Source organism: Phacochoerus africanus, chromosome 8 (genome assembly GCF_016906955.1).
Source record: "Phacochoerus africanus isolate WHEZ1 chromosome 8, ROS_Pafr_v1, whole genome shotgun sequence".
Lineage (NCBI taxonomy): Eukaryota > Metazoa > Chordata > Mammalia > Artiodactyla > Suidae > Phacochoerus > Phacochoerus africanus.
Genome location: NC_062551.1, coordinates 84,408,597 through 84,426,534, shown reverse-complemented (window position 1 = coordinate 84,426,534; position 17,938 = coordinate 84,408,597). Strand labels below are relative to the sequence as shown.

The 17,938-nt window shown below is 51.0% G+C and overlaps 1 protein-coding gene across 1 annotated transcript; it reads left to right on the top strand.

The window, feature by feature from the left end:
• The first annotated feature begins 2,136 nt into the window (after positions 1–2,136).
• IFI6 (interferon alpha inducible protein 6) lies at positions 2,137–7,848 on the top strand. The gene is made up of 5 exons (XM_047792835.1): positions 2,137–2,289; positions 4,319–4,419; positions 4,791–4,865; positions 4,946–5,095; positions 7,599–7,848. Exons 2-5 carry the CDS (start codon positions 4,350–4,352, stop codon positions 7,703–7,705), a joined length of 402 nt encoding a protein of 133 aa, XP_047648791.1. The 5' UTR covers positions 2,137–2,289; positions 4,319–4,349; the 3' UTR covers positions 7,706–7,848.
• The last annotated feature ends 10,090 nt before the right edge of the window (positions 7,849–17,938 follow it).

Sequence of the window (17,938 nt, the reverse complement as noted above, 5' to 3'; positions counted from 1 at the left end):
AAGGATCTGGCGTTGCCATGAGCTGTGGTGTAGTTCGCATACATGACTCTGATCTGGCATTGCTGTGGCTGTGGCATAGGCCAAGAGCTACAGCTCTGATTTGACCCCTAGCCTGCGAACTTCCATATGCCCTGGTTGCAGCCCTAAAAAGACAATCAATCAACCAATCAATGGCAAATGGCTGGACTAGTTGGTCAAAGGCATGGAACAGAGAAGTGGAACTTGGGGAGTTCCCGTCGTGGCTCAGAGGTTAACGAATCTGACTGGTATCCATGAGGATGAGAGTTCGATCCCTGGCTCCGAGCAGCGGGTTAAGGATCCAGCATTGCTATCATCTGTGGTGTATGTCACAGATAAGGTTTAGATCTGGCTTTGCTGTGGCTGTGGTGTAGGCTGGCAGCGAAAGGTCTGATTCAACTCCTAGCTGTGGGTTTGGCCCTGAAAAGACAAAAAAAAAAGAAAAGAAAAGTAAAGTGGAACTTTGGAGATAAGCAGATCTGTGTAAGTGGCATATAGATGGATTAACAGGAGTTAGTGAAAAGTATGCAGATCTTTGTGTCTCACATTTTTGCTCACCATTGACCTCCTACTGCAGATGAGGCTCTCCAGCCATATGGTCAGATATCCCATCCCGTGGAGGTCAGCCCGCCTGTAAACTTAGTCACCCTGCTACTTTGCAAAAGACTCATAAAAGGGTGGCCATGGTGGCAAGAATGGAGGCTATGAATGGACCCAACAACTTGGCCTCCCTTTCACCAAGGCTGATCTAACAATGGCCAACAAATAGCCCACCAGCTAGCAGCAGGCAGCAGCATAGCAACATTGGTCAGAGAGAGCAGCCAGCACTGTGGTGGCAGGTCAGTTACATCAGTCCCCTTCCACTTTGGAGAAAGCAATGATTCATTTTCCTGGAATTGTTATGTACTCCAAATATGGATTGTACTTCTAGTTCTGCAAACGATAATATCTGAAAGTTTATGGAGTTCCCGTCGTGGCGCAGTGGTTAACGAATCCGACTAGGAACCATGAGGTTGCGGGTTCGGTCCCTGCCCTTGCTCAGTGGGTTGACGATCCGGCGTTGCCGTGAGCTGTGGTGTAGGTTGCAGATGCGGCTCGGATCCTGCGTTGCTGTGGCTCTGGCGTAGGCCGGTGGCTACAGCTCCAATTAGACCCCCAGCCTGGGAACCTCCATATGCCCCGGGAGCGGCCCAAGAAATAGCAACAACAACAACAACAACAACAACAACAACAACAAAAGACAAAAGATAAAGATAGACCTCAGAGATACTGTGATTCAGTTCCAGGCAAACACAATAAAGTGAGTGTCAAAATAAAGCAAGCCAAACAAGTTTAAAAAAAAAAAAAGAGAGAGAGAGAAAGGAAGAAAGAAAGAAAGAAAGCTCAATCCATTACCCAGGGCTAGAAGACCCATTTTAATTGCAAATTAAATGTGTGGCAATGGCCTCTGAACGTGGGCGTCACCGGTCTTACCATATACCCATCACCCAGAAGCAGCCAGCCTGAGAGAACAATGGAATGGAGTGATTTCATTTCCACAAGCTTTAATTCCTCTGCAAAATAGGTCTGTACACAAATGACGGTAATCACAAGACTTGTGGGATTGGATCTCTTTCCAGGCCCTTGTATGCAGCAAGTGCTCAATAAATGCAGGCATGATTATTACTTTGTTTTTTCAGGGATGCACCCATGGCATATGGAAGTTCTCAGGCTAGGAGTTGGATTGGAGCTGCAGCTGTTGGCCTACACCATAGCTCATGGCAACGCTGGCTACTTAACCCACTTAGCGAGGCCAGGGATCAAACCTGCAACCACATGGTTCCTAGTCGCATTTGTTTCCACTGAGACACAATGGAAACTCCTGTGGGCATTATTATTAATTGACTCGAATTGTGAAAGACCTTGTGCCCCAAGAGGTGCTGGTGGTCCGGCTTCACTAAGCCCTGCAGGGCTGTGGACCCCACCCTAGTGTGACCTGCTTTGAATACTCTTAGCTGTTTGGAAAGTCACTGGCTTGAATTATACTTTTTGGCCACTAAGCAGCTCAGCAGAGATACTGTCACTGAGCAGAGCTGTAGGGAGGAGACAGGACACTGCAGAAGCCTGGAAATGGAAACTGAAACTGAAAACGACAGCAATTGGCCACTTGGGGAGGAGAGTTACAGCAGTGGGAAGGATTATAAAAATCCAGCCTGAGAGCTGTTATCTCACTGCTACTCCCATCTATCAGCAGGCTCCAGACAAGAAGATTTCTTTTCTGCTCTCTCCAAGGTAAACCCAGAAGCTATAAGGTGTGGGTGTCAGGCTGCCTGCCTGTGAGCCTCAGGCCATGAGGGCCAGGATGCCCATTCCTCAGGGAGGCTACACCATTGAGTCCCCTTTAGTGCCCTGGACTAAGACTGGTCTGAGGGCATGGGTTGGTGGGCTTTTAGGGGTTGGGATGCCAAGCTGCAGGAGCTATGAGACTTCGCTTATAGGTGCCATGTCAACAGTATATGGCCTTAATCCTGTCCCTTTGACTCCTCATCTGTGAAATAAGGATCAAGCTACTTTACCTGCCCAAGGGACTGGATGATCTCTGAAAGCCCTTTATCCTAGGATCTACTGTGACAGTGAGTTTATCTTTGAGGATAGATGACAGGATCTGAAGTAAACCTCCAAAGTGTGGGTCTGGGCATCAGTCAATTATGGCTTTAAATCCTGATTCTGCTATAGCTGGGCAGGCCTGGGAGTGTTACTTTTCTGAGTTTGAGTTTCCTTATGTATAACACGTGGTTGAGAATAACGGCACCCGAGTTCCCGCCGTGGCACAATGGTTAATGAATCCCACTAGGAACCATGAGGTTGCAGGTTCGATCCCTGGCCTTGCTCAGTGGGTTGGGGATCCAGCGTTGCTGTGAGCTGTGGTGTAGGTTGCAGACGCAGCTCCGATCCCAAGTTGCTGTGGCTCTGGCGTAGGCTGGCGGCTACAGCTCTGATTCGACCCCTAGCCTGGGAACCTCCATATACTGTGGGAGCGGCCCAAGAAAATGGCAAAAGACAAAAAAAAAAAAAAGAAGAAGAATAACAGCACCTACTTCATGGGGTTGTTATGTGTATACATAACTTTGTGCCAGAAAGTGCTAAGTAAGTACTCAACATAGGGGAAATTGTTGGGGGTTTTGTTGTTGTTTGTTTTTAATTCAAGGAAAAAGCATTAAGCGGACAAAGATCACATTAGAGTTGGAGGGATATGTGTTCTCCTATTTTGTAGTGTCATGGAAATAGCATAGGTTTTGGATTCTGACAGACCTGAGATGTGTCTAGGCTGCACAATTTGCTCTGTGACCTTGGGCAAGCTCCTTTACCCTCCTTTCTTTCTGAAAAATGAATATGAGGTCAGTGTTTGGGGTCTGTAAATATTCAATGCATTGTAAGAATAAGTCTATCAGGAGTTCCCTGGTGGTTCAGTGGGTTAAGGATCTGGCATTGCCACTGCTGTGGTTTGAGTCACTTCTGTGGTGCAGGTTGGACCCCTGGCCCAGGAACTTCCAAACTTCCACAGGCCGAGAATGCGCACGGGGGGGAGGGGGGGGAAAGAAGTGTAGCAACAACCATTGTGTAGAAAATTCTATGTGACAGGCACTGTTCTAAATGCTAGGGATACAGTGGTGAATAGTTTCAAAACTCACAGCCACCCAGCCAGAAATAGGTTCTATTAATACTCCCACCTTAGGGATAGGGAAACTGAGGCTCCAGGAAGTCCCAGGTATCCTGCTCAAGGCCAGACAAAGCCAATAACAGAAGCCACACTAATAACACTAGCTGACTCTGGTGAGTGCACACAACGTGCCAGGGACTGTGCCAGAAGAGGATTCAGCTCCTTCCGGTGTGGCAGGAACATCAGCACCGCTGATGCTGTGAGGAAACGGAAAGCCACTGCTCCCTTTTTTTTTTTTTTTGGTCTTTTTTTTTTGCCTTTTCTAGGGCCGCTCCCTCGGCATACGGAGGTTCTCACTACGCCAGAGCCACAGCGACGCGGGATCCGAGCCGCGTCTGCAACCTACACCACAGCTCACGGCAACGCCGGATCGTTAACCCACTGAGCAAGGGTAGGGACCGAACTCTCAACCTCATGGTTCCTAGTCGGATTCGTTAACCACTGCGCCACGACGGGAACTCCGCCACGCCTCCTTAAAGGGGTCCTGGGCTCAGTCCAGAGCATCTCACTGCTCTTTATGAACTCACTGCCAAAACGAAACGCAATACAATCCAGAGGGCGTGCCAGCAAAACAGCTCTGGGAACCCGGTCTCCTCCCAGGTCCGGTGATAAAGCCTTGCGTGGAGCCACCATGCGGCAGAAGGCGGTATCGCTCTTCTTGTGCTACCTACTACTCTACACCTGCGGTGGAGAGGAGACAGGTAAGGATCTTGGGGCACCTGAGCACTGTGGGATAAAGGAGTGAAGAGTCTCAGAATTCCTGAGGAGAGTTTCAAGATACCTGATTTAGAGATCCAGGCGTGCCACTGAACGAGAGGAGCTACTCCAATGGACAGCGCGGGGTTGCGGCAGCCAGAGTCCCAGATTCGAATCCCTGCTTGTCAATTCCTCCATTCTCGGAAAACTGCTCATGCCAGTTCTGTGCCAGACACTGCCCCTTGAGAAAAGTCTCTTCCCTTCATGGAGGTTCTCCGTAATGGAATGGTAGCCCCACCGCTGGGGGTGGGCTTGAGCATCAGGCACAGAGTAGGGGACTCTGCTCCCCACTGGGCTTTGTCCACTCTCTTTCCAGACAAAAGAAGACGCTCTGAGGACAACAGCAGCTCCGGGCTCTGGGGCACGCTGGCCTACATGGCCGTCGGAGGAGGTGAGTCTGGAGGGCGGGGAGCCCGGGGAGGGGGGCGGGACCTGCGGCACAGTGTCCCTCACCCTCTCCTCTTCCTCCAGGGCTCATGGCCATGGCGCTGCCCGCTCTGGGCTTCACGACCGCCGGCATCGCCGCCAACTCTGTGGCTGCCTCGCTGATGAGCTGGTCGGCCGTGGCGAACGGGGGCGGAGTGCCCGCCGGGGGGCTGGTGGCCACGCTGCAGAGCCTGGGTGAGTGCAGGCGGAACCAGGGGCGTAGACACCAAGGCCAGGTGGCTCTCTTTACTGTTCTGAACCCTTTTCACAGGCTAACTCAGCTCTCCGAAGTGGGGATTCTTTCTTTTTTATTTTAATTTTATACTGGAGTATAGCTGATTACAATGTGTTAGTTTCAGGTGTACCGCAAAGTGATCCAGTTAATACATACATCTATTCTTTTTCAGATTCTTTTCCCTAGAGGTAGGGATTTTTTTTTTTTCTCCACACCCAATCCCAGCCACATCAGTGACGACTGCTGCTGATCCTTAACCCTGTGAGGCCACCAGGGAACTCCAAGGTGGGGATTCTTATAATCCCTACCACACAGCAGGGAAACTGAGGCACTGGGGGATTAAATAATTCACTCAAACTCCAGCTAGTTAGCACCATAATGGGATTCAAACCCAGGCAGGCTGCCTTCTGTGTTTTCAGCTTCTAAGGTCGGGTGCCTGGTTAATGCTTTGGCCAAGTCCCAATCCTCATTTTCCTCTTGTGTTAACCAGAATAACCATCCTCAAGCTAACTTTTTTTTTTGTCTTTGTGCCTTTTCTAGCGCCGCTCCTGCAACATATGGCTAGGTGTCTAATCGGAGTTGTTAGCCACAGCCACAGCAATGCCAGATCTGAGCATCGTCTGTGACCTAGACCACAGCTCACGGCAATGCCGGATCCTTAACCCACTGAGCAAGGCCAGGGATCGAACCCACAACCTCATGGTTCCTAGTTGGATTCATTAACCACTGAGCCACAAGGGGAACTCCCTCAAGCTGACATTTTAGGAATCTTCTCAACCTCAGAGACCCAGAGTGGCAAAGAAATGTGGTGAAGCAACCCAATTCAATCTCACACTAAGTCTGGTCTTGCATTTTCTTGAACATCATGAAGGAGACAGATACAGAGCACAGAATGGTGCTTCTAGAAAACATGCATTCATTTCCCCCCTCCTGCTCCCTCTCCCTCTCTCTGAGGCCTCCAAAATCTTAGAGAAAAACTACCCCCTGGAGTTCCCGTCGTGGCTCAGTGGTTAACGAATCCGACTAGGAACCATGAGGTTGCGGGTTTGGTCCCTGCCCTTGCTCAGTGGGTTAACGATCCGGCGTTGCCGTGAGCTGTGGTGTAGGTTGCAGACGCGGCTCGGATCCCGTGTTGCTGTGGCTCTGACGTAGGCCGGTGGCTCCAGCTCCGATTGGACCCCTAGCCTGGGAACCTCCATATGCCGTAGGAGCGGCCCAAAGAAATAGCAAAGACAAAAAAAAAAAAAAAAATGTATGTTAGAGAATGACTAGGCTATAAAATCAAGCAAACAAAGGTTTGCCTTTTCAGAGCAAACGATAGCTCACTACATGTTAAAAAAACAAACAAACAAAAAAAACAAAAACAAACCAAAAAAAACTACCCCTGCCAAACTGCCCCTCTGCCTTTCTGAATGCTTCATCTTCTCTCTGAATCACAAAACCCCAAAGAATAAGCCCCAAAGGAAGACAAAGCCCTTCTCAGAGAGGGCAGAGTCAGCAGTGGGAGACGAAGGATGAAGGCCAAGCTAGAAACAGTCCTGTGCTATGAGATGGTTATCCTCTCACATGTCACAGGGTTGGGACAAGGACGAAATATCTTGCTTGCAACCCCCCAGCACCCACAGGGAGGTCTCCATAAAGGAGGCTGTTTGCATTGCTAATAACGCAGTGCGGACAGGAAGAGAATGAGCTCTTATTTTTGTACCTTCTTTTCTTTCTTTCTTTCCTTCCTTCCTTCTTTCTTCCTTCCTTCCTCCCTCCAGCACCTGCAGTGTATGGAGGTTCCCAGGCTAGGAGTCAAAATGGAGCCCAGCTGCTGGCCTACATCACACCTCTGGATCCGAGCCACATCTGCAGGCAACTTCAGATCCTTAACCCACTGAGCGAGGTCAGGGAATGAACCCTCATCCTCACGGCCACCATGTTGGGTCCTCAACCTGCTGAGCCGCTGGGAACTCTGTGTCTTTTTCATCTCTAAAAAGGAGTTCCCATCGCGGCACAGTGGTTAACAAATCCAACTAGGAACCATGAGGTTGTAGGTTCTATCCCTGGCCTTGCTCAGTGGGTTAAGGATCCGGCATTCCTGTGAGCTGGGGTGTAGGTTGCAAATGTGGCTCGGATCCCACATTGCTGTGGCTCTGGTGTAGGCTGGCGGCTACAGCTCCGATTAGACCCCTAGCCTGGGAACCTCTATATGCCGCTGGAGCGGCCCTGGAAAAGGCAAAAAGACAAAAAAATAAATAAAAAATAAAAATAAAAAAGCAGCTCTGATTTGAGAAGGCAAGTTAGTGGGGGCAGGGGTTCGGCGGTGAGGAGTAGGACTCCCTTCGCAGAAGGTCCTCTAGGGCCTCTCTTTCTCTATCTGGAAGTGAAAAGTTTGAACTTGACTTAATGTTTCCAGACCCTTGGATTCTCAGGCCTGGTGCCTGGACCCCAAGTGACCTGGCTGCATTTGTTTTACAGGGGCTGGCGGTGGCAGTGCCCTCATGGGCAAAGTTGGGGCCTTTCTGGGCTATACTGTCAGCAAGCAACTCGAAAGCAGAGGGGAGAAGACAGAGGATGAGCAGTAGCCAGCGGCTCCCTGGAAGCCCCTCCCTCCCCGTGCTCCTCCTCCTTTTTCCAGCTGTGGTTGAGCTTCCTCTGTCATACTTGGCAATGATCTAGGTCAAAAAACAAAACCAAGCAAAACAGAATAAACTTCTCTCAGAAAACACTCTGTCCTGCTGGGAGTCGCCTTTGCTATGAGAAGCCCAACGAGATCTGGCTCTGGTCTGCCTCCTCCACACTCCCGACCCCGCTTTCCCCCTAAAGTGCATCATACCTCCTGGAGCACAACCAGCTGATCTGGTCTCTGGGCCTTGGTGTGTTTGATGCTCCAGGCCTCGAATGTCCTTAAGGAAGCGCATAACCCAGCTCAGAGATCCCCTCTTCCTCCTGCTTCCCCCCCCCACTTCCCCCCCCCCTCCCCCGTCACAGCATGAACGCTCAGGCTCCATTTCACAGGGGGCCTATTCTCGGTGATAGACGCTTCCAGCTACTTCTCTGATTAGGCAGAGATGGAGAAGCCAGCTCTCTGTTCTCTGAAGAAGCACTCGAGTAGCCTCCCTCAGATGGAGAATATAAGGCCAGGTCTTTGCTTTGGGGAAAGCGTGTAATGGCAGCTTTGAGGGGACTCAGCACAGCCTCCCTGCCCTTAGACAACTCTGGGGGCAGCGTGGACAGTTTGCCTCTGGAGCCTGCATGCCTTCTGAGGGGGAAGAGAAGGCCTACCCAAGCCCCTGGGAGGACCTGAGCTTTGGGAGGCCTGGCCAGTGAAGCAGAGGGCCAGGACCTGGGCGGGGGAAGGGCAAAGAGGCCCTGGAAGTCGTTTGGCGGTAACATCAGCCTGGTTCTAGCCCTAGTGGAGAGAGAGTGAGACTCGTGCTGTGGTTCTGGTCTGTAAAGGGTGCGCCAGCCTCAATGCCAGTTTCCCAGGGAGTCTGCACCGGGGATGGGCTGCGTGTGAGCCACAAAAGCTGGTCACAAAAGGCCCAAGTCAGCTGTCCTCAGGCCCACTGCCCCCAGTCCCACTTGTAATCCAGAATTTCTTCTTTAACAAATGTGGGAGGTGGAGGTGGGTAAGAGGCTCCATCCTGCTTTTGTTCCTGCCCCCGGGTCCTATGCTACCTCTGCAGACGGCAGTTGTGTGCCTCGGCTGGCTTGCTGTAGGTCCCCAGAGAAGTGCTGTTTGTGGAAGCAGAGCACGAATGGTGGAGGCACCATCGGCACCTCTACCACTGTCTCCACAGCTTGGGTCCAAGAGGGGAAGCTGAGCTGGGTCCCCTGCCCTGACAGTCACCATAGGACCTCAGCCGAGTCCTGCCTCGCTTAGGGCCATCCACGGTGGGGCAGAGAGGCTCCTTCTGCCCCCAGAGGATACGGGGTCTCAAGCAGCACTCTCTCCATGCCTAGTAATTGCACTCCAGCTTTTCTATAAAGTTGATATTCCAGAGGCAGAAATGTGAATCCCTCAGCTCCTTCGGGAGGGCACTGCATCTAATTCATCTCTCCTCCCCAGCGCCTGGCACAGGCCTGGCACACAGTAGGTGCTCAATGTATGTGGGTAGACATGAACCTGAGGTCAGTCCCCTCCCTTCAACCTGTCCCTTCATTTTCCCCAAACTTCATGGAAAAGAGCAACTGGACCACTTGTTCTTTTCCTGGGGGACCCTTGATAATATCAGTCTGTCCCTGTCATGCAGACCTGGGAGAGAGGGACCTGAACCCTCTTTAACAGTGAGGTCAAGTACAACGCAGTGAGGTCAAGGGCCCTACCCTTCTAGTCAATATACTCTAGCACAGATGAGGCTGGGTTTTCAGTAAGGCAATAGGGCAAAGTAGTTAAGAATTTCCCTCTGGGAGTTCCCATTGTGGCTCAGCAGGTTAAGAACCTGACATAGTGTCCTCGGGGATGCGGGTTTGATCCCTGGCCCCACTCAGTGGGTTAAGGATCTGGGCATTGCCTCAAGCTGTGGTGTAGGTTGCAGACATGGCTCAGATCTGGGGTGGCTGGGGCTGGGGTGTAAGCTGGCTGCTGTAGCTCTGATTTGACCTCCTAGACTGGGAACCTCCATATATCGCAGGTGAGGCTATTAAAAAGAAAAAGAAAAAAGAAAAAAAAAAAAAGGAATGTCCCTCTGGAGTCCTACAGACCCAAGTTCAAACCTGCCCTGCTGTCTCCTATCTTCCTGTCCTTGCACCAGTTCCTTCACTTCTCTGGGCCTCAGCTTCTGCCTCTGTAAACTGAGCATGATAATAGCATCAACTTCACAGCGTTTTTGTTATGAGATTAGATGAAATAATGATGGAGTTAATACCATGCCTGGCACATAGTAAGCACTGAGTGAATGTCTCCTGTTATGACTAAGGACTTGCATAAAGCAAAGAGGAAATAGCCAAGTAACAAGCAGGAATTAGATAATCTAACTTTGAGGTCAAGGTTTACCTGTTGGGGCTCACAGCCCGTGTTCTTCCTTCCTCCTGAGGGTGAGCACCCTGCTCCAGGACATACACCACCACCCTTATTCCCTAGAGATCATATTGCCTTGAACAGCATCAAGACCAGAGAGAGATGAACAGTTTTGCTTCCGGATTTTTTTTTTTTTTGGCTTTTTTTTTTTCAGGGCTGCACCTGCAGCATATGGAAGTTCCCAGGGTAAGGGTCAAATTAGAGCTACAGCTACCAGCCTATGCCACAGCCTCAGCAATGCCAGATCTGAGCTGGGTCTGTGACCTACACCACAGCTCGCAGCAATGCCAGATCCTTAACCCACAAAATGAGGCCAGGGATCAAGCCCCCATCCTCATGGATACTAGTTGGGTTTGTTATCTCAGAGCCACAACGGGAACTCCCTGCTTCCAAATTTTAGATCTGAGGCTTCAGCAGTTCTTAGGCTGAATGGCACTGACAGTGACCCATCTTTAAGGGCCTTTGGGCCTGTATCCGTGCGGGATAATGCCTTGCTTTCATTCTGCAGCACTCACTCAGTGTCAGGCACTGTGCCAGGTGTTAAGGACACTGCAATGGAAGAAACCCAGTTCTTACCTACCTGGAGCCCACAGCGCACAAACCAGAAGCCTCCCTGCCCCAGGCATCCATGACCCCTCTTCTCCCTTCCCTGTCACCCCCTCCTCATCCTTATCTCCTTTAACCCATCTTGGCCCTTGTTGTTCTTCATTGACCACAATCCTCTTGTCCACAAATATGAGACAGAATGATGAACACAGACCAGAATTTGCGAGTGCAACAAGTCAGGAAATGCTGAGCGCCTTTGGCCTCCTCCTTGGAAATGGTCCTCAGAGACACACACAGCTGTGTCCTGGCCCAGCTCCAGGTTGGGGACACAGGCAGGGTACTTGCCCTCTCTGAGTCCCAGCTTCCTCGAGGGGTTGGACATCAGAGCGGCCTGGCACTTCCTGCCCTAAAATTGCTGAGGCTGAAGCAGAGGCTTCTGAATCCTCTGGGTCCTATCAGAGTCTGGCCCTCTGAGGGTTGACTTTATTTTTGGAAGCTGCCAAAAGCTACCTTGCGATGCCAACTTTGGTGACTAAGGTGAGCGATGGTGCTGAGAGATGCCGTGTTTGGTCACAAATAAGGGTGGCTGGAAACAAGCAGGGCAGTTCCTTACTTTGGGACCACACCCTGAGACAAGCCCAAAAATAAATCCCATCTGTGTGGCTGACTTGATGGAAAACAAGTTGAGGTCCTCTGACGTCATCACCTCTCTCTGGACCTCAGTGTCCTAGTCTGTAAACCCGAGAAGGGAAGAGTTGGACTCTTCTCTAGACCTAAAATGTCTTTTCAAAGTGCTCAGGTTAGAGGTGTCTTGCACTTTGAGAAAAATCCCTTTATCTGGAGATTTCTTTTATTCTTTAAGGGGCCTCCTTGGCCCCCCCAGGCCCTTGAAAATCCACTCAATCCCCCCCTAGACAAGGGTCCCACAATTCCATTGTGCCATACACCAATGTGGCCACCAGGTGACAGCACAGTCTCAGCCTGGAATCCTCATCAGCCTGAATCATCCTTTAGCAGTTCCACAATTATCAAAAGCCTTCCCTGGGGCGGCCCCACCACAGACACTAGAGACCAAAATGAATCAGCCCCCCCCCCCCCCACGTGCTCTGTAGCAGGAGCTCCTGAAGCTCACAGGGGCAGTCAACCCTGAGCCTTCCGGCAGGGCCTGCCCCCTCCTCCCCTTCCAGGCCCTCGCATCTCCGGAACTCCTGAGTACAGCATTCAAGACCCTCTGCAATCAGGTCTCACTTCTAGGCCCACAGCCTAGATTTAAAGGTAATGAGCACAGGGATTTAAAGGTAATGAGCGGATGGAGTACCCGTCGTGGCTCAGTGGTTAACGAATCCGACTAGGAACCATGAGGTTGAGGGTTCAATCCCTGGCCTTGCTCAGTGGGTTAAGGATCCGGCGTTGCTGTGAGCTGGGGTGTAGGTCGCAGATGCGGCTTGGATCCCGAGTTGCTGTGGCTCTGGTGTAGGCCGGTGGCTACAGCTCTGATTAGATTAGACCCCTAGCCTGGGAACCTCCATATGCCACGGGAGCGGCCCTAGAAAAGGCAAAAAAAAAAGACAAAAAAGAAATTAAAAATAAAAATAAAAAATAAAGGTAATGAGTGGAGCACTCCACACACACACTTCTTGTCTGGGCAGCAGATGGCGTTGCCAGGAACAAGGCATCCTTGGACCCAGGCTTGGGGGGCTGGGCCAGCTGAGGGCCCAGGTCAGCAGTAGCTGGAGGGAGATGAGGCAGAGGAGGCTTGTGGCTTCCTGTGAAGAACTGAAGAGCCACTTCCTTTAAGCAGATGGCTGTGGGGGAGGGGCAGAAGACTAGGGGGCATGGGCTTCCTGGCCCAGGTGGGGAGGCCCAGAGCAGCCTTCTATTTCCTTTCTCTCTGGGGTCTCCATGGAGCAGACAGGCAGAGTCACACCTTTACCATGTGCTGTAAAGCTACAGAGAGGAGAGAGATTCGAGGCAGCTCATCTGTACAAGTAAAGAAATGAAGTCTTGTTTAGGAAGGAAGCAGGCCCAAAGGCACCTCCAGGTAGGTATGCAAAAACCTAGACCAGAGCATTGCTCAAAGGCTCCCCCCCCCCCCCCCCCCCGCCGCCGCCTTCCAATGACCTTCCTTCCTCACTCTGGGGTCTCTATTCAAATGTCGCCTACTCCGAGAAACCCTCCTTGACCGCTATTTCAGGTAACCTCCTCATTCATCTCTACCATGGTGGGAATTACAGGGCCTCAAAACCTACCTGTGTCTCACCCACAGAGATTACGATTTAACTGGTCTGGGGGGAGCCTGGGCTTTGGAAGTTAAAAAAAAAAAATTCCCCTGGAGTTCCCATCCTGGTGCTGTGGAAATGAATCCAACTAGGAACCATGAGGTTGCAGGTTCAATCCCTGGCCTTGCCCAGTGGGTTAAGGATCCCGGTGTTGCTGTGAGCTTTGGTGTAGGTCTCAGACGTGGCTCAGATCTGGCGTTGCTGTGGCTGTGGTGTAGGCTGGCAGCTGTAGCTCCAATTAGACCCCTAACCTGGGAACCTCTATATGCCTCAAGTGGGCCCTAAAAGAAAAAGAAAAAAAAAAAATCTCCTGGTGATTCTTTTATTTATGTATTTATTCTAATGTAAAGACAGACAAGTATGGGAACACTGTGCTAACATATCATCCTGTTTTAATTTTCTGCATGAGACCGGTAAAGAAATGGAGCCTTGGTTGCTCCAAGAAGCAGACCCACACGCTCAGCCCCAAATACTCAAGTCCAACTACTCAGCTTCAGAACCCAGTTCCAAACACCCAGATCCAAGGTTTTATATGTATGAACTCATTTAATCCTATAATCCTCTTAAGTGTTATTAGGATCCTTGTTTTACAGAAAAGAAGTCAAGGCAGAGGGAAGTCAAATCACTTCCCCAAAGGCAAACAACTGGCAAGTGACAGGCCAGGATTCGAACCCAGTCCGTCTCACTAGGACACTGCCTGGCACCTAGAGAGGACTCTACAAATAACTGGCCAATCGAGGAACTTAATTTTAAACTCCTTTGGCCTCATCCTATCCTCCCTCACCACACTCAGTTGAGCAACCAGGCAGCCTGTAGATTCTATTTTCTAATTATTTCTTGAGTCTGTTCACGAGTTTCCACCCACATGTCCCCCCTTCTCACCACCCTCACTACCCTCAAGCCCAGAGGACATCTACAAGTTCCTCCTAATGGGTGCTTCAGTGTTCACTCTTTTTTTTTTTTTTCATTTTTTTATTACTCAAGTGAATTTATCACATCTGCAGTTGTATAATGATCATAACAATATGATTTCACAGGATTTCCATCCCACAGCCCAGGCACATCCCCCCAGTGTTCACTCTTGTCTATTCTCCACATACAGCCAGGAAGATATGAAAAAAAATAGATCAAGTGACACTTCCCGCCCCACAGGCTCGAAACCACCCAGTGGCTGCCCATCACTTAGAATAAAATTCTACTTCCTTACTCTGGCCTTTGAGGTATTTAATAATCCCCTCCCCCAACTCTGTTCCAGCCATGCTGGCCTCTTTTCCCTTCCCAGAACCCTCCAAGTGCCTGCCAAGCTCAACGGCTTTCCACAAGCTCTTTCCTTTGCCTGGAACACTTTTGTTGCTTCAGGAGTCAGCTGGAATGTAACTTCTCCAGAGACCCGAGCCCCCACTCTAAATTAAACACTCCGTTATTCCAGCAGCCTGTACCTTATGTTCCTAGAATTGATCACGGTTGTAATAAAAGCATGATTGGTGTAAGCATTTGTTACTGTCAGACCTGCTCACTAGACTCCCATCACAAGCACGGGGCTCATCGTTATCTCCAGCACCCAGCGCAGCACCTGGCACACAGCAAGTGCCCAATAGCTTTGGTTGAGTGGAGAGACAGACAGATGGACAGCTGGGTGGACAGACAAATGGGTGGATGACCTGAATGAGTGAATGACTATATTTTAAAATTTAGAAAACTATGGAGTTCCCGTCTTGGCGCAGCGGAAATGAATCCAACTAGGGACCATAGGGTTGCGAAATCGATCCCTGACCTCGCTCAGTGGGTTAAGGACCCGGCGTTGCCATGATCTGTGGTGTAAGTCGCAGACATGTCTGGGATCTGGTGTTGCTGTGGCTCTGGCGCAGGCCGGTAGCAACATCTCCAATTAGACCCCTAGCCTGGGAACCTCCATATGCCGCGGGTGCGACCCTAAAAAGACAAAAAATAAAATAAAATAAGATAAAACAAAATTTAGAAAACTATTCACCTGGCTGTGTTTCTCAGGCCAGTTATAAAGTGCTCTATTCACCCGGGAGTTATTTTCACCCTTCGAAAGGCCCCACCCACTGGCCCTCAAAGGCCTTTCCCAGGCCGGGCCACTGGGCGGGGTTTCCGGGGCCGGATGCGTGACGTCACCAAAGTAGGTGTGCCCTGGATCAGCCTCTGCTTCCTGATTGGCGGGCGCCGGACGGCGGCCCCACGCTCTGCCGCTGCCGTCGGAGTAGACGCCGTGGGAGCAGAGGCTCGTGAACCTGACAAGGCGTCCTCGTGGGCCGCGTCAAGGTGGTCCGCAGTCGTACCAGCTTCAGCTTGTCAAGGTGGTCCGCAGTCGTACCAGCTTCAGCTTGTCGGGGTCCCCGGGGGACATGTTCACTTAGCGCTGAGCGTTTGGCCTCGCTCTCGCTGTTCTGCTGGAAGATAGGACAGTGGAAGGGGCCTGCGCTGCGGCTGTACCGCTTTCCGCAGCGGGCTGGGTCGAGAACCGGTAACCAAACCTTGACGTGCTCACATAGGCGCGGCTATTTCGGGCCTCTGACCTCGGCGAGGAAAGTCCCAGAAACACAGCCCCACACTCCTTCTCACTCTTTTGGACACGCTTCACCTTTTCCCCCCACCCCAGACTCAGACCTCCAAAGAGCTATGGGGCGAGGAGTAGCCCTGGACTCCTATTGCCTCATTCAGACCCCATGCCAGCCCTGTAAAACAGGAGATGCTATTCCCATTTTACAGATGCACAAACTGGGGTTCCTGGATGAATGGTATTTACCCAAGGTCACACAGTGAGATAGTGGCCCCCAGGCCAAACTTCAAAGCCCAACGTCTTTCTTGTACCCCTCTTGTCTACCTGTCCTGCTACCAGGCCCCTTTTGCCTGAAGCATCTTGAGGTCCTGAAGGTCCCAGGGCTCCTGTTCCACACAGCTGGATGCCACCCCACTGGGGCCTCGGCAGCTGTGTCTGGGCAGCAGCTAAGGGCTGGTTGTATGCTGAGAGTCACCTCTTTCTTCTGTGCTTGCTCACTCCCCCAAACTAGGGAGGACCCTAGACCAAAATTAGGCAGTGGCCAAGGAGCATTCTGGTAGCCATCAAGCCCCTGAAACTGGGCTGGGCCACTTATTTGCTGTATGACCTTGAGAGGCTTACTTTCTCAGAACCTCAATTTATCATCTGTAAAGGGGGCATAATATCCCTCTGCAGGGCCTCGGTGTGCTGGAATTCAGGAAAGCTGCTCTTCTCTCCCTCTCAGGCCTCCTCACCCTTGAACCCTCTCCCCTTGAGGAACGGAGCCCCCTCTCCAGGGTCCCTGTGATGTCAGAACTCCAGCAAAACCTGCACATAGCCTGGTCCTTGATGGGGATCACGTCCTGGGTTGGGCAGGCACCAGGTTGGAGTGGGCACAGCTTACTCGGCTTCAGTCCCTCTTGGTCTCCATCTCTGCTGAGGAGCCGGCTGTCTCTACTATCTGTGGCCTTTGCAGAGCCATTCCCCAGGGGACCCTGCCTCTCCTGCCTCCTTCTATTGTCCTCCCCTCCCTTCTTCCTCCCACAAATGTTTATCCATGCCTACCCTGTGCATATGTTACTGAATAAGCCGGGAGGTCCTTGCAAAGGAGGAAATTGACAAGGAAACCAAGTTATAATTCATTCACCCATCCCCAATCCTGCTGCCCTCCCTGGTTCTGCCCTCCCCAGTGCAGTCTGCTCTCCACACTGCAGCTTGAGCCATCCTGATAAAAGGGAGGTCAGAACATGTCACTCTTATGCTCAGTCCCCTCCCACGACTCCCCATCCCAGAGGAAAAGCCAGCGTCCTTGCTGTGACCTGCAAGGCCTGCATGATCTACCTCATCGCCTCCCACTCTCCCCTCTGAGAGCTCCATTCTGGCTGCAGTGGCTGCCTTGCTGTTTTTCAACATGCCAAGCATGCTCCTGCTTCCAAGCTTTGCATTTGCCCTTGGTGCTGCTAGGAATGCTTCCTTAGATATCCAGGTGGCCTCTCTCCCCTCACTCAGGTGTCTCCACCTCATCCAAGGGCCTTCCCTTGCTGCCCATCTAAATACTACTTTCTATTTCCCTTCTGTCCTTTTATCTGCACTACCAATTGACATGTAATTATTTGCTTATTTTGTGTTCCCCTACAGAAGTATAAGTCCCATGAAATCTACAATTCCCCACCTCTCAGGGGAAAAATGGGGTAGGAGAGAAAAGAATGCCAGGAAACTATGAAAAAAGAAAAGGCGTCACTAACCATACTACCATAGATAATAATATTTAAAGCCTCCATAACTTTTTTTTTTTGTCTTTTTAGGGCCATACTTGCGGCATATGGAGGATCCCAGGCTAGGGGTCGAATCAGAGCTACAGCTGCCAGCCTACACCACAGCCACAGCAACACCAGATCTGAGCCACATCTGCTACAAATGCCAGCCTATACCACAGCTCACAGCAACACCGGATCCTCAACCCACTGAGCAAGGCCAGGGATCGAACCTGTGACCTCATGGATACTAGTCAGATTTGTTTCTGCTGAGCCACGATGGGAATTCCAAAGCCTCAATAATTAAAACAACTTGATTTGGGGAGTTCCCATTGTGGCTCAGTGGGTTAAGAAACCAACAAGTATCCATGAGGATGTGGGTTTGATCCCTGGCTTCAGTCAGTGGGCTAAGGATCCGGCGTTGCCATGAGTTGGACTTAGGTTGCAGATGCAGCTCGGATCCCGCATTGCTGTGGCTGTGGTGTAGGCTGGCAGCTACAGCTCTGATTCAGTTCCTAGCCCGGGGAACTTCCATATACCAGGGGTGTGGCCCTAAAAAGAAAAAAGTGGAGTTCCTGTCATGCTGCAGCAGAAATTAATCCGACTAGAAACCATGAGGTTGCGGGTTCGATCCCTAGCCTCGCTCAGTGGGTTAAGGGTCCAGTGTTGCCATGAGCTCTGGTGTAGATCTCAGACGAGGCTCGGATCTGGCG

Coding starts and splice junctions, on each gene's coding strand:
- IFI6 (XM_047792835.1), top strand. CDS start 4,350: ATGCGGCAGAAGGCGGTATCGCTCTTCTTGTGCTACCTACTACTCTAC. Junction 4,420..4,790: donor CTGCGGTGGAGAGGAGACAG/GTAAGGATCTTG, acceptor CTCTCTTTCCAG/ACAAAAGAAGACGCTCTGAG. Junction 4,866..4,945: donor CTACATGGCCGTCGGAGGAG/GTGAGTCTGGAG, acceptor CTCTTCCTCCAG/GGCTCATGGCCATGGCGCTG.